Source organism: Phyllostomus discolor, chromosome 4 (genome assembly GCF_004126475.2).
Source record: "Phyllostomus discolor isolate MPI-MPIP mPhyDis1 chromosome 4, mPhyDis1.pri.v3, whole genome shotgun sequence".
Classification (NCBI taxonomy): Eukaryota; Metazoa; Chordata; class Mammalia; order Chiroptera; family Phyllostomidae; genus Phyllostomus; species Phyllostomus discolor.
Window position 1 is genome coordinate 99,376,867 of NC_040906.2, and position 16,580 is coordinate 99,393,446.

Consider the following 16,580-nt stretch of genomic DNA (forward strand, 5'->3'; position numbering starts at 1 on the left):
TGTCCCCGATATTTCAAGTACCCACACGTAGTTATTACAATATCATTGACTATATTCCCGATGCTGTACTTTACATCCCCATGACAATTTTGTGAGTCCAAATTTGTACTTAATCCCTTCACCCTTTTTACCTAATCCCCCAACCTCCTCCCTTCTGACAACTATCAGTCAATCTGATCTCTGCATCTATGAATCTGTTTCTCTTTTGTTCATTTCTTTTGCTTTTTAGATTCCATATATAATACCCTCTAGGTCCATCCATGCTGTCACAAAAGGGTAAACATTTAATTATTTTTTATGGCTGAATAGTATTTCATCACATATACGTACCACAGCTTTTTTACCCAGTTGTCTATTCATGGGCACTTAGGTTGTTTCCACATCTTGGCTGCTGTACATAGCACTGCAGTGAACATAGTGGTGCACATATTCTTTTGAATTAGTGTTTTGCGTTTCTTTGGCTACAAACCCAGAAGTGGAATCTGTGGCTCATAAGCTATCCTTCATTTGTTAGTGTGGGTATCACATTGGTTGATTTGTGTACATCAAACCATCCTGGCATCCCTGGAATATCCATTTGACCATGGTGCATGACCCTTTTAATGAATTGTTGAATTGTTTGCTAATAATTTGTTGAGGATTTCTGTATGTTATCAGGGATATTGGCCTATAATTTTCCTTTCTGGTGGCAACCTTCTCCAGTTTTGGTGTCAGGGTTATAATGGCCTGCTAAATTGAGTATGGAAATATTCCCTCCTTTTCTGTTTTTAAAGAGTTTGAGAAAGATTGGTATCAATTCTTTGAATGTTTGGTAGAATTCACTACTTAAACCATCTGGTCCTGGACTCTTGAGAGGTTTTTGATTATTGATTCAATCTCCTTTTAGTATTTGGTCTGTTCAGATTTTCCATTTCTTCATGATTAAGTCTTGGTAAATTATATGTTTCTAAAACTTTATGAATTTATTCTAGGCTGTCAAATTTTTGGTGTATATACTTGTTCATAGTGGCCTCTTAGGATTCTTGTACTTGTTATTAGTTGTAATGTCTGCTCTTTCCTTTCTGGAGTCCTTTTTTCTCAGTGAGTGTAGCTAAAGGTTTGTCAATTTTGTTTCCTAGAAAACTAAAAAACCTAGCTTAGTTTCACTTATCTTTTCTATTGTCTTTCAAGTTGCTATTTATTTCCACTCTGATCTTTGTTTTTCCTTTCTTAAGCTTTGGGGCTTTGTTCTAGTTCCTGTGATATAAAGTTAGGTTATTTGAGATCTTAATCTTGTTTCTTGATGTAGAAATTTATGCTTATGAGCTCCCCTCTTAGAACTCCTTCTGTAGTATCCCTTAATTTTTGGTATGCTGTATTTCCATTTTCATTTGTCTTAAGATATTTTAAAATTTCTTCTGATTTTTTTCTGACCCATTCAGTAGCATGTTTAATCTCCACATATTGAACTTTCCAGTTTTCTTCTTCTAATTTCTAGTTTCAAATGATTAGGAAATATGCTTGATATGACTCCAATCTTCTTAAATTCATCAAACTTGTGGTCTAACATATGAGCTATCCTGGAAAATATTCCATGTGTACTTGAGAAGTAATGTTTATTCTCTTGCTTTTAGATAGAATGTCTTGTATATGTCTATTAAGTCCATCTGGTCTAACATTGTTTAGGGTTATTTTCTGCCTGGATGACACAATATTCATCCACTGATGGAAGTGGGGGGGGGGGTATTAAAGTCACCTAGTATTATTGTACTGCTGTCGCTTTCCATTTAGGTCTGTTAGCATTTGCTTTATATTTAGCTACCTCTATGGCTATATTTGGTATTTTCTTTTCCTAGTGTCCAGGAGATATTCCCACTTCAAAGATACAGGTTTACCCATTGTCATCTATATATCCCAGGAGTCCCCAGCCCCCAGGCCCTGGACCCAATCCAGTCCGTGGCTGAGCCCAAGGGAAGCTCGCCTGAGCTCTGCCTCCTGCCCACCCCCGCCCCCCCCCCTCTGCCCCTGTCCATGGAAAAACTGTTCTTGGTGCCAAAAAGTTGGGGACTGCTGGTATATCCCTCAGCATAGCTATATCACAACTTATGTAGTCATTTCCTCATTGATAGACATCTGTTGGGACTTGGTTAAAAATACACTAAATTTATAGATTAGTTGACAATCTCAACATTCAAGTAGTCCCAGTCAGGAACATGCTACATCTACTCACTTATTAACACTTCTCTAGTTTTCTTCATAAAGATCTTTTACGTGTTCCATCATCCATTGTCCACTTCACCTTCCTGACAAATAACATGTGGAGGTAGGGGATACGTGGAAATGTAAGTATTTTTATCAGTTTTTATAGTAATCACCTCACCTTGCTCTGGAGTCTGCCCTCCCACTAATGGCAGAATTGAGAAGGGGGGGACAGATTTACCAAAAAGAAACTCACGTTTCCTGAGCTTCAAAGTTTTTCTTTGGGCTCCCTGACCAGGTTGCTCAGTTGGTTACTATTATCCTTATATGCCAAGGTTGTAGGTTCAATCCCCAGTCGGGGAACATACAAGGATCAATTAATGCATAAATAAATGGAAGAAAATCAATGTTTCTGTCTCCAAAATCAATTAAAAAGATTAGAGTTATTTTTTTTCCCTTTGGGCAAATATTTGATCAATTTAAAGTTCATTTCTGTCAGCCTGTTTCTCGTCTTTCAGGACCTCCTGGCCCCATTTTGTTTATCAAGTTGGGAATAACTACAGGGAGGGGGTCTGGCCATCTCCTCACTTTTCCCTAGAATGTTCTCTCTAATACCTGTTATTGAACATCCTGCCTGATATTTGTCCATTTTTTATATTAGTATCTCCTGCCCCTATAGAAGTTTTGAGATCCTGCTACCCAAGATTTCTTCATCCCAACAGCCCCTTATACCCTTATTAATTAGGAACATACTTTTGAAGAAGCTTATAACTGTATCTGCTAACTGTGCACTTCTCCATCCATTTCCAGTGCCCCTCATCCTATCGTTTTCAAACCAGTGGAGAGAGAAGTTACTCACACACCACACATAATCATTCCCGACCCAGCCCTACAGGCTAAGAAGGACATCTATTGTTAAAAGCTGCAACAATAAAAAGTGCTATATTATCAATATACTGATCATAACTAAGCTCTGGGAAGCCAGTATCATAAACACTTGCAACTTTTATCTGGAAAAAAAAAAGCCGTAAAATTTAGAAATGGTTTATAATATAGAAAACAACATACTTCTCTTAAAAAAGCAGTTAGAAAATAACTCTTAGGACAGACAAGTTAAACTTTTAAAGAGTAATGAAAAAGTAAAAGAAACTTTAATAAAATAAGCTATTTTTTAAAAACTGGAACTAACCTTAGAAAGCCATCTCCAAGTCTCCCTTAGCATGCATACGAATTCTAATAAGGACTCCTCCCCACAGGAATGGGATCCTGAAGGTTTACCCTAATACCATCCTTACAACCCCTTGCTTCAGATTAAGCAAAAAGTGAAAGACTCATCATGGGGATGTACAATGCAACATAGGGAATATAATCAAAATATTGTGATAATTATATATGTGGTGCCAGGAGGGTACTACAGTTTAGCAGGGAGATCATTTCCTAAATTATTTAACTGTTTAACCACTATGCTGTATACCTGAAACAAATATAAAATTAAAAAGTGAAAGACTCATGGTTGCAAGTATATGGAAATGATAATTAGAGTACAAATAAATCTAACAGACACATGCAAAATAGTTTATATTTTATTTTGATAAAAAAAAAACAAGCAGTGGATAGCAGTTGAAAAAGTTATTTCCTCAGTAAAATAGTACATACCATAAAAGGAATAGACCTTTTCCCTACACACGAAAGCAAAGGTCTTAGTTATAGAAACCACACATGATTGGGTTCCAACTTCACTTAGATAAGAAGCACACTAAACAAAGCGCTAAAGCCCATGTTGGCACAGAAGTGTATGATGGGAATGTGACACACAGGACCATCAACTTGGTTCTTTTTATGCAAAAATAAATCTTCCTGAAGCATCACTCCCACAAACATTTGTGTCGTTAGTAGAACTCTGTGCAGACCCGAGGCCAAGAGGTACAGGGCCACAGTTTCTCTGGTTAGTTGCTTTCAATATCTCAATCTTCAAGCAAGTAATTAGGGTTAACTACCAAGTAGGGATCTTCTTCATAGCTCTCACTTCCTTCGGTGGAACCTTTCAATCCAGCTTGGGTGAGCTCAATTAGAACATGATCCTGTGAAACACAAAGATTTGTCCTCAGGCCTCCAGCATTGTTACAAAAACGCCCAGGTACACAGCACTTGACCTTTCTGAATGTTTGCTACTAGCATTCTTTCATTTCTCCTCTAGAAACTCCTAGACAAAGGACTATAACTTCCAATCATTATTAAAGTTCTGCTAATCTTCCCCATTCCCATCAGGATGTAGACCTTTTCATACCATAAACCTTCTTTGAAAAATTAAAAGATATGTAAGTAAGCTCAACATTGTGATTTTAATGAGGTTTCCTAGTGTATTACATCGAGTACTTGTAAACGTAATTTCACAAAAGTCAAGACATCATGTATGAATTTTAAGATTACGCAACTGGGTAAAATCTGAAGAATATGTTTATCATTATGCTTATCACTCTAATATAAGTGTTTGGTTTCAATTAATATTCGCTAATCTTAATTACTGGTCACTGAAGTCTTTCATATACTACCTATTCATAATTCAGTTAGAAGTAGAATTTGAAGATAACACGTTGCCAATTCGATTCCCAGTCAGGGCACACACCTGGGTTCCAGGCCAGGTCCCTTCCCCTCTCTCTAAAAATAAATCAATAAAAATTAGGGGGGAAAAATGTATGCCATATGGCTTAAAAATACTAATGACAAAAATTCAAGCCTATGATGTACCTATACATTAATCTAAAATATCCCAAATGAGAAGGAGGCAAAGTTCCACAGAATGAGCACTAATGCTAAGAGGGACTGGACAGTTTCAAGCATTCTTTGTACTAACACACCCTCACAGAAAGAACATTCAATCAGGACAGTACAAGTTCTCTAATCTTTTGTAGTGAATTAACTCAGGCAGTGAGTAAAACTACCAGTTTAGATCAGTTAATTTCACAATGTGTCCCATTGTGGATCTCCTGCATTGGTCATTTCATCTTACACTGATCCCAGCTGGCTCTAGGGAGAAAAGGGCTGGCCTGGTGCAGACACACTGCCCACTACTAGAAAGCCACTTCTGGCCACATGCTACCCTGGTTCAGGTTTATTTTCAGATATATCATTTATTAAATTCTGATCTGAGCAGCTGTTCCTATCTTCCAACCCCATTGAAATCATATGCTCATTTGCAACCACTCTCACCCAGGTAAACAGTTTTTCAGATAAGACAATCCTATGTGACACCTATAACATTTAAAAAGTGAGCATTGAAATGAACTGTAGGACAGTAGAATCTCTCCCATTTGAACAGAAAAGTTCAATCATTCAACAAATATTTGACTCCTCTTTGAGCCAGGCAACACTGTAGAACCTGGGGATACAGCGGTTAACAAGACAATGATGCCCCTGCCCTCACGGTGCTTGCATTCTAACAAGAGAGACAAACTAAACATCTAAATAAAGAATATTTGCCAGGCAATAAGTACGGTGAAGAAACACAACACGTGATTTTGAAATGTCAACTCTCACTCTAAATTTTTGGTGCTCAGAGCATCAAATGAAGACTTCTTTGGGCGTTTTAGTGGCTTTCTGATTTTGGTAGTCCACTGAAGAAGGGAGTTGAAAACTGTATACCCTTAACAACTGTTGGCCATGTCCTGCCTGAAACACCATGACTGCTTATGAAAAATATCTTTAATAAAGCTGGATACAATTTGGCTTGGGGGAATAAAAAGAAAAAAATGTAAGAATGACTGTTAGAATGTAAGCTGGGTAATGAAGGTAAGGATCTGAGGAAGATGCAATGTAAAAAAATAGGTAATAGTGGTCGATGCTTGAAGGTTTATGGTAATTGGAATGGAAAACAAAGATTAAAAATACACAAAAAATAAGGCCCTAAATCCCCGTTCCCAGATTTAACTTATATTCTGCTTGTTTTAGTAGAGAAGGTAAGTCAATTACTGTTAACTCTTTTACAATTCATAATTCTGACTAGACTGCAATGATTCAGAATAAATAAGCATCTAATGAATCCATAGTTAAATAAGGTATACGCTCCCTCCCCCACTAATACCTGAGCACACACAAAGCTCTATACGTACATAGTGGGTGAGTCGATAAATGACTTTCTCAATGATTCTCTTTTTATTTATAAGTTCCTCTTCAGAATCTATTTCTGATTCAATTTCCTTCAAGTACCAGTTAACAAGCTCACTCCTCTTTAATGCCGACTCATCCTCTTCTGCAACAACAACAACAACAACAACAACAACATTTTAATTTGATCAAATTATATTTCTAGCAAATTGTATTGTCAATCCTTGGGGTGTGCACACACAACAAGATATGTACAGATTAGATAACCATCAACCAGTCAGAAAGTACATCTGCTGAAATAAGATTTGCAATGTTCTATCATAAGCCTAAAATAACCTGTGATATTACTTGTATTAAAGTATACCTAACTTTATCCTGAAGAGAAAAATCAAATTAAATAAATTGTAAAAAATAAGTTTCTTAAAGCTTCTAAGATTTCAGAGTATAAGGTGTTTCCTTCACCTTCTTATGCTTCATCACCTATAAGAATGTTTGCCAAAAGCAACTGAAGGCATAAATTAGGAATGAAACAACAGCAAGTAAAACTTCTTAAATATAACTTTTCCTTTTTGGACAAAGGAAGACTTTATGGAGGTCAACTGAGAAGTAAAAAATCACAGGAATTCACTCAAAATGAAAAATTTATTCCAGTAAGGTCTATTCATAATGAATGGGTATCAGTGGGGAGGGGGAGAGTGGAGAAAAGGTACAGAGAATAAGTAGCATAGATGGTAGGTAGAAAATAGACAGGGGGAGGGTAAGAATAGTATAGGAAATGGAGAAGCCAAAGAACTTTTACGTATGACACACAGACATGAACTAAGGAAGGGGAATGCTGGAAGAAAGGGGGGTACAGGGCGGAGGGGGATAACAGGGAGAAAAAAATGGGGCAACTGTAATAGCATAATCAATAAAATATACTAAAAAAATAAAAATACTTTGAGTTGGCCATCAAGTTTTATTAAGGCTGTACATTAAGTACTCACTTAACAATGTTGATAGGTTCTGCAATTTTAAGTAAAGCGACGTGTAATAAAACCAATTTTACCATAGGTGAATTGATATAAATAAGAGTTAAGTTCCTACGGCATCTCATCAGTGCCACAACTAAATGAGATTATTTGAGGACCTGCTGTACTGAAACTTGAGTGGTTTGTCCAAATGTTCTTGGTAAGTGACCTTGGTTTTAAGTTGTGATCCCTGTGCTGTCGACCTGAAGATCGAGAATAACTTATTTGATTGGGCGAACAGCGTCTTCTTTTGCTTTTTCAAAGAAAGGAAGACCTAGTAGAATTCATCTATGAAATGCAGACAGTGTCTCAGTGCTAATCATATCTTTGCCCCATCAATGGTCTGCCATGTTTAAAACTTAGTTGTACGAGAAATAGAATAATGAAGTATTATGTGAACACAAGAACATGTGAGCTCTCAAATCTTTTCATATGAGAAGGGAGTGAGGCTAAAACCTGTCTGTCCTAGTGGCTTCTTTACACTCTTCTCTCCCACTGGGCCACACTTACCAGGAAGAAGAGAGCTGAAATTACAGAACTCAGATCTTCAGTAAGCTATGAGAATCTCGGGCGTTCTTTTATTCCATCTCATAGGACACTCTGATGACAGAATCTGTCTGAAAGCCAGCATACTGGAGCTTTTAAATAAGAACTACCTGATGGCTAAACACCAAATTAAAGTTTAAGCTTGACTCCTTGATTTCATTATTTTTCCTCCTACCTTATGGCTAACTATAGGTTGATATAACTTGGAACAGCATGGTAAAGCAGTTAAGGGTGGGAAATGCACTAGTGTCCAGATATCACACTTTACCTATGGAGAAAGGAGGGTTTTACTTTATTTCTAGTCTGGAATGTACTGGTGCTGATAAAGTCTTTTGAGTTCAATACTAGCCTGTAAAATATAATAACCTACGAGTTCATACATTTTAAATAAAGCTATTGTAAGGAACGGTGATTTTACACCTGTAAAAACATTGTAAAGTGCTTCTTTATATATTATCAAATCCCAAATTCTGCTTTAAAACTATTACAATTGGCCAACAACATTAATAAGTGTAATCTATAAACCTTTGTCTGAGAATGAGCTTGTGGGGAAATGTCCCGGCTGGCAGATATGCTGATGCCCTGCAGATTTTCTCTGCCAGAGTGAGCTCATTTAACAATTTATCATCTCTTATGACAAAACACAATCTTCAGGGATCAGAAGTAGTTTATGTGACTAGTGCTTATGTAAATGAGCATGTGAGCAACACCAGGTACAGACTCACCTTCCTCCACCTTCCTGAGGTGCAGCACAATAAGGTTGGAGATTCGGCAGTATTCGGAGAAGCCCAGCCTTAAGGAGGCTTTTGGAACCGAATCTTGGTTTGTGTCTTCACCGTGGCTGTTAATTCCATTCACAGGAGCAGGGCTGTCCGCATGACCTAAGTGAAACATAAACCACCTGAATCTTCTTTCTGTTCCTCAAAACTTCCTTAGCAAATGTTTATAAATATACTACTCGTATTTTAATACTAATTTCAAAACAAGCATAAATGTATACTTAGTATTTAGTAATTTTATAAATAAAAATTAAAAGCAAATGTGTAAGTGCTGTTAGTGAAGACGCACTAACTTGGAAGAAATAGGAAGGGTAAGAGATATAAAGATTTCATGACTTGAAAGTGCATTTTCAATTTTATATGCAACATTTTTAATTCTGATAATTTTCTGTTTTAATGTACCGGAGAACATGTTTTTAAATTAAAAACAATAATAACACAAATAAGGCTGGGGAATTAAATCCACTATCATAATTTTGGTATATTTTGTCTTTTAAGCATATACATTTTATGTCAATTATTTAATTGAATTTTAACTTATAAAGAGTTAATTACAACTCAATATCCATTGAAAACCATCAACAAGTGCACTTTCACCATGACGCCTCACAGAACATTCTGGTCTCTAACTCCAGAACAGTCATAAACAAGCATCTCACCATTGATGCCATCTGGGGCCTCATCTACCTCCATTTGGGCTTCTTCGTCTTGATCTAGATTGACATCAGGTGTTTCTACACGAATGATTGATTTGTTCAATAACCTGAAAGCTTCCTTCACATGTTTAGGCTGGACCTAAACCAATCAAGATCAGGTAAATCGGGAAGTCAGTCTTCTTGATATACCAGACTTTCTCCATACAGAACCACAGTGGTATTTTGGCTTTCCCACACTATGCCTCTATGACACACACATAAAATATGAGATAGTACTGTAAAATCACCAGCATGGCTAAATGACCAACAATATTGAGCGCCGGAAAAAATGTAGAACAATTTTCATTCACTGCTGGTGGGAATATAAATTGATATGGCCACTACAGAAAACCGTTTTGGTCATCTCCACTAAACAACACATGTATACTACTACCTAGGACCTGATAATTCCACTCCTAAGTATATATACCCAACAGAAATGTACATACAACAAACATCATATGGGCCAAAAGATATGTATACCCCATAAGAACCCAAACTGGAAATTACTCAAGTGTCCATTAATAGAAGAATGGGTGAATCATTGTGATAAATCATTGATAGACTATCACATAGCAGAAACTATGAAAACAGAACTATGGCTACACAAAAGTTAAATAAGTTGCACAATATTAGTCATTATAGTGACAATCAAAATAGTGCTAATCAATATAGTGTTAATGCAGTGTGCAAGAAACCAGACAAGGGAGAACATATTCTATGACTGCTCTTACACAAAGTATAGAAGCAGGAAATCAGAATAATGGTTATCCTTAAATCCTTACATATGTGGTCAAAAGATCTTTGATAAGGGCACCGCCAAGACCACCTACTGGGGAAGGGACAATCTCTTCAACAAATGGTGCTGAGAAAACTGGATATCACATTCAAAAGAAGGAAGTTGCATCCTTGCCTTATATCATATAGAAAAATTAACTCAAAGTAAATTAAAGACCTAAAACTATAAAACAATATATAAGAAAATGGGAAAAGCTCTATGACATTGGATTTGGTAATGGTTTCTTGGAGATGACATCAAAAACACAGGGAGCAAAAAATAAAATCGACAAATGAGACTACATCCAATGAAAGAGAATATTAAAGGAAACAAGAGAATAAAAAAGGCAATCTACAGAATGGGATAAAATATTTGAAAATTACATATCTGATAGGGGGTTAATATCTAAAACATAAAATGACCCATGGTCATTATAGCATTATTCAAAATAGCCAAGAGGGGGAAGCAACCCAAATATCCATCAACAGATGAATAGATATCAAATGTTGTATATACACACAATGGAATATCATTCAACCTTAAAAAAGGAAATCCTGTCACATGCTATAACATTTATGAAGCTTGAGGACATTATGCTAAGTGGGATTAACTGTTACAAAAAGACAAATAATACTATGATTCTAATCACAGTACTATTTAGAGGTATCTAAAGTAGCCAAACTAGAAAGTCAAATGGTGGTTTCCAGAGTAGATGGTGGTTAATAAGTACAGAGTTTCAGTTTTGCAAGATGGAAACATTCTAGAACTTTGTTGTGAGACAATGTGAATATGCTTAATACTGCTGAGCTGTAATATTAAATATAACTATAAAATAGTTATGATGGCAAATTTTCGATTATGTTTTTAACCACAACTGAAAAAAATAGAGCTGAAAACAACCTAAATAAACAACCAGTAGAAGAATGATCAGAGTACTATGTAGTCATTAAAAACAAACCAAACACACACACACTCACAACGGTTATCCTCAGAGGAGGGTAACAGGGATTATAAGGAGGAAGCACAAAGGGAGACTTTTAGAGCTGTTAGTCATTAATGTTCTACTTCCTGATCTGCGTATGTTACAGAGGTATGGTCACTGAAAATAGAATGAGTTGTACAATTGTAATTTTTGCACTTTTCTGTATGTATGTTTTACTTCAATAAAAACGTTTACTTGAAAGAAAAGTGACATATGCATGTTTTTAGGGGGAATGCTTTAATGCCTTTTATAATAACCAATTGTCTCGCTAAGTCTTCCCCTTAACTAGATGAGCTCCATAACAAGATAGTAGAACAATTAAAAAAAAAAAATTCAGCCCTGGCTAGTGTGGCTCAGTGGATTGAACATGGGCTGTGAATCAAAGGGTCGCCAGTTCAATTCCCAGTTAGGGCACATGCCTGGGTTGCAGGCCAGGTCCCCAGCACCAGGCACTTAAGAGGCAACCACACATTGATGCTCCTCTCCTTCTCTTCCCCTCTGTCTAAAAATGAATACATAAAATCTTTAAAAAGTAAATAAAAAAATTCACAGGGAAAATTTTAACTCATTTAATAACAGTCAATATCAAGATATATCCTAGTAAATTGATTGATCTATAAAAATAAAATATTTAGAAAAATATCAAGTTACTTATGGAAGCAAAATTAATAATCAGGGACTGGCTTCAGTTTCCTACAGCAATAGTTGATGTCAGGATACAGTAGAAAAATTCACAAAAAAAGGAAGTATGAGCCAAAGGTTATTTATTGATCAAGCCAAGCTGTCATTCACATAAAGACTACAAATAAATCTGTTGAACACAGTAACACTAAGAGAATATTATTCTCACACATGTAGTTGTTTTTCACTGAACTCTTCTTATCCAAATTTTAATTGGCCAAGAGATGGATTAGGAAATCATGACAAAAAAGTCTCCACTGAGCCTTGCATATATTTGGCTACACAACTAAGACTAAAACAAATGTGGGAATTAACCTATTTTTCTGAAGATAAAGAAATAATATAATAAAAATGGGAAGAGTAGAGAACAGGGGAACCTGAGAGAGAAATTTGCTGATTGCCTCTTGCCTGTACCAGAGTCAAAATGTGATAAATCAAGTGACAGATAAACATATTTGACTGCACAAAGGTGAACATGAAGATGTTATTTACTAAAATCAGGTGGTTGAGAAGCAGGAAAGTAGGCAATGTGAAACCTGTTAGTTTTATCACTGCTCAGAGTAGGGAACCAACAGATAACTAAGGGCATGATATAAAGCTATACTAATATAAGCTACCACTAAGATAAAATAGAAACCTTCTGAATATCAGAACTGCATTTACAAGCAAAAGCCAAGAGGTCCCACAAAGAAAAATCTTTTCAACTATAAAAGGGAAAAACAAAATAAACCTTTCTCTCACACCAATACATCTAAATGGTTTTAACTCATGTACTAAATGCAAAAAAGAACAGATCGAAGATACAGGAAGAGACTGATGGTTGCCAGGGCAGATGGGATTAGGAAGCTGGGTGAAAAAGGTGAAGAGATTAAGAAGTACATATTGGCCCTGGCTGTGTGTCTTAGTGGATTGAACCCCTGCCTGCAAACCAAAGGATTCCTGGTTCGATTCCCAGTCAGGGCACATGCCTGAGTTGCAGGCCAGGTCCCCTCTTGGGGGTATGTGAGATGAACCACACATTGATGTTTCTCTCCTTCTCTCTCTCTCAAAAAAAAAAAAAAAAAAAAAAAAAAAAAAGAAGGCACATATTGGTTGCTACAAAACAGCCACAGGGATATAAAGTACAACATGAGACATATTGTTGATAAGATTGTATTAACTCCCTATGGTGCCAACTGGGAAATATTGGGGGGGGGGGGCGCGTGCACACATTTTGTGAAGTATACAATTGTCTAACCACTATGCTGTACACTTCAAACTACTACAAAATAATATTAAATGTAAATAAAGAAATAGAGCCAGTCAAATTGAGGGGGACAAAAAAAAAAGCAAAAAAGATTTTCTATTTGGGTCACAAAATAAAACACAACTCCACATTGTGTTTTACTAGAAAGCAAACATTCTAACTGGATATTAATAAACTACTCAACAACTCTTAGAAGTGGATAATTTTCTAGGAAAATATAGCTTACAAAAACCAAGCAGGAACAGAAAGAAATCTAAACAAGACTCATTTCCAGGGCAGAAATGAAGAGCCATGCATCCATATTATACCAGATTCAGAGGGTTTTACTCGATAATTAATATAAAATAACAGATAATTTTAATGTAATATAAGTGTTCTAGAATTTTAAAAAGGGAAAAACTTCAATTTTTTCACTAAAAAACCATAATATCAATACAAATATTGCAAAAAGAAAAAAATATCTAGACTCCAATTTCACATATGATTATTGCTTAAAAATTCCTAAATAATAGCAAATAGAAGCCAGCTGCATTAAAAGACCTAGTGGGTTTTACCCCAGAAATTCAAGAATGACTTGATATTAGAAAGTCCATTAATTTATTTTTCACATTAATAGATCAGGGAGAAAAAAATAATGACTAACTCTTTAGTCACTTAAAAGAAACCTGGTAAAATGACCTTGTGGAAAATATTCAAGATAGGAATTATAAATGTATACTTCCCATTGATAAAAACATCTCAGTCAGAGCCCATAAAAAAAAAAGAAAGGAAAAGGAAAAGGAAAAGATGGTCTAATGTCATTATTATTAGTACGCATTACACTACAATTGCAAAAGCCAAAATAAATTAGTGGAGGAATTGGGAAAATATTAAAATAAAGTTTATTTTTCATTAAGCCTGGAAAGACTTACATATACCATTATATTATTTGCAGATAAAAATCAGTATCTGGAAATCAAGAGACTCAATTCAAAAATAAAATAAAAGATGTTGGTAAAGTAAAAAACTAGATCAATATATACAAATAGTTACCATTAAAAAAAAAGCCTACTGTCATTTGTAAAGAAAGAACTTTTATATCAGTCTGAATCTGAGTGACACGAAAAGAGCTCCCTGTTAACATATAAACAAACACAGCATGAGCAGGAAAGAGAAAAGAGACTTCTGGTCAAGATGGGGGTGTAGGTAAACACGCCTAACCTCCTCGCAAAATCACATAAAAAACAAAAAACAAACAAACAAACAAAACAAAACAAAAAACCCCATAAACTACAGACCAAAGATCACTCAGAACTGTTAGAAATCGAGTTGAATGGAAATCCAACAACTATGGAACTAAAGAAACCACGCCAATCCATAAAGGCAGGAGACGTGGAGATGTGAAACGGGCGGGCCCCACACCCACATGTGGTGGATAAAAACTTAGGAAGGGCATCTCCGGAGAGAGGGGACCAGCCACACACCAGATCCCCCAGCCCTGGATACCAGGGCCAGGAAGAGAAGCCCGCATAATTTCTCGCTGTAAAAACCAGTGGGATTGGAGCAAGTGAAAACAAAACAAAACAAAACAAAACAAACAACTGGACCCCTCGACAGTTGCTCTTAAAGGGCCCATGCGGAACGTAACCAGACTTACTTCCTCTGAGCTCTGGGACCACCAGAGGCAGCAGCCTGAAAGGCCCCAGGGCATACACAGAAAGGAACTGAAGTGTCTGGCATCAAGATGAAAGCTGGGAGACAGCCCTTTCCCAGACAGAAAGGAGGCAGAGGCCATTGTGCCTTTTTTGAGCCCTCTCCCCACAGAACCAGCAGGTGGGAGCCATACCTGAGACTCCATCAACCTGGTTTACATTCTTTGCCCTGCCCTGGCATTACCTGAGTGTCTGCCCAACTGATCTTACACCAGCCCCCAACCCCCATTACCTCTGGCTAAACAGCCCCAGGGCGCAGCAGTAGCCAGTTTTGGATCAGTTTGGCTCTGCCTGGGAACCTCCAGGCCCAGCACATGTAGTAGCCATCTGCTGATTGCTTTGTAGCTCATGCTGGGTGCTCCCAGTAGGAACACAGGTGGTGGCTGACCCTGACCTATACCACCCAGGAAACCCCAGAGCCTGTGCACCCAATGGACAGCTATAGACCATGCTGGAGAGACACCACCCTGTCCCTGCACAGCTGATCCTCCATGGAGGGCAGAGACTGGTCAGTGATCACAGCCAGTCCTTGCAGATGACTGGCCTGGGTAAAGGCCTCCCAAAGACCTGCCAATAGCAAACAAGGCTCAACTACGAGAGGAGGGTATACTGATCCCACAAAAAGGGTGCACCTTGAGTACCCAGTTTGCGTGTTAGGGAAGGCTGTGCCAGTGGAGCCTATAGGGCACCTACTACACTAGGCCACACTACCAAGACAGGGAGTCAAGGCAGCTCTACACAATACATAGAAACAAACACAGAGAAGATGTCAAAATGAGGAGACAAAGAAACATGGCCCAAATGAAAGCACAGAAAACTGCAGAAAAAGAACTAAATAAAATAGAGATAAGCAATCTACAGATGCAGAGTTCAAAACATTGGTTATAAAGAAACTCAAGGAACTCAGTGAGGACTGCAACAGAATAAAAGAGAGGCAGGCAGAAATGAAGGATATAATAATAGAAAGGAACAATCTACAGGGAATCAATAGTAGAGTGGATGAAACCTGAGAATCAAATCAATGATATAGAACATATTGGAAACAAAAAGAACCAAGCAGAGCAACAAGAAGAAAAAAGAACCGCAAAACCAAAAACAAACAAACAAACAAACAAAAAACCAAGGGTAGTGTAAGACACCTCTGGCTGGGACAACTTCAAATGTTTCAATATTCACATCACAGGGGTTCTAGGAGAAGAAGAGCAAGAAATTGAAAACTTATGTGAAAAAATAATGAAAGAAAACCTCCCTAATTTGGTGAAGGAAACAGACAAGCAAGTCCAGGAAGCACAGAGAGTCCCAAACAAGATGGGTGCAAAGAGGACCACACCAAGACACATCATAATTAAAATGCCAAAGGTTAAAGATAAAGAGATAATCTTAGAAGCAGTAAAACCAGAAAATTACCTACAAAGGAGTTCCCATTAGGCTGTCAGCTGATTTCTCAAAAGAAACTGTGCAGGGTTGAAAAAGAGATAATCTTAGAAGCAGTAAAACCAGAAAATTACCTACAAAGGAGTTCCCATTAGGCTGTCAGCTGATTTCTCAAAAGAAACTGTGCAGGGTTGAAAGGATTGGCAAGAAGTATTCAAAGTCATGGAAAGCAAGGACCTACAACCTAGATTACTCTATCCAGCCAAGCTATCATTTAGAACGAAAGGGCAGATAAAGTGCTTACCAAAGTAAAGCTAAAGGAGCTCATTATCACCAAACCATTATTATATGAAATGTTAAAGGGATTTACCCAAGAAAAAGAAGATCAAAACTATGAATAAAATAGCAATAAACACATACCTATCAACAACTGAATCTAAAAAACAAACTAAGCAAACAAGAAGAGAGGCAGAATCATGGACAGGGAGAGCATTTTGATGGTTACCAGATGAGGAG

At 37.0% G+C, this 16,580-nt stretch overlaps 1 protein-coding gene across 1 annotated transcript in view; it reads right to left on the reverse strand.

The window, feature by feature from the left end:
• Window positions 1–3,743: 3,743 nt before the first annotated feature.
• The window catches only part of MCM6 (minichromosome maintenance complex component 6), a 45,196-nt gene continuing 32,359 nt past the window's right edge, over window positions 3,744–16,580 (reverse strand). The window contains exons 14-17 of the mRNA XM_028509426.2: window positions 9,277–9,412; window positions 8,564–8,719; window positions 6,288–6,427; window positions 3,744–4,259 (exon numbers count right to left, since the gene is read on the reverse strand). Of these exons, the coding sequence (XP_028365227.1) occupies window positions 4,143–4,259; window positions 6,288–6,427; window positions 8,564–8,719; window positions 9,277–9,412 (549 nt within the window). The 3' untranslated portion in view covers window positions 3,744–4,142. The remainder of the gene's footprint in view (window positions 4,260–6,287; window positions 6,428–8,563; window positions 8,720–9,276; window positions 9,413–16,580) is intronic.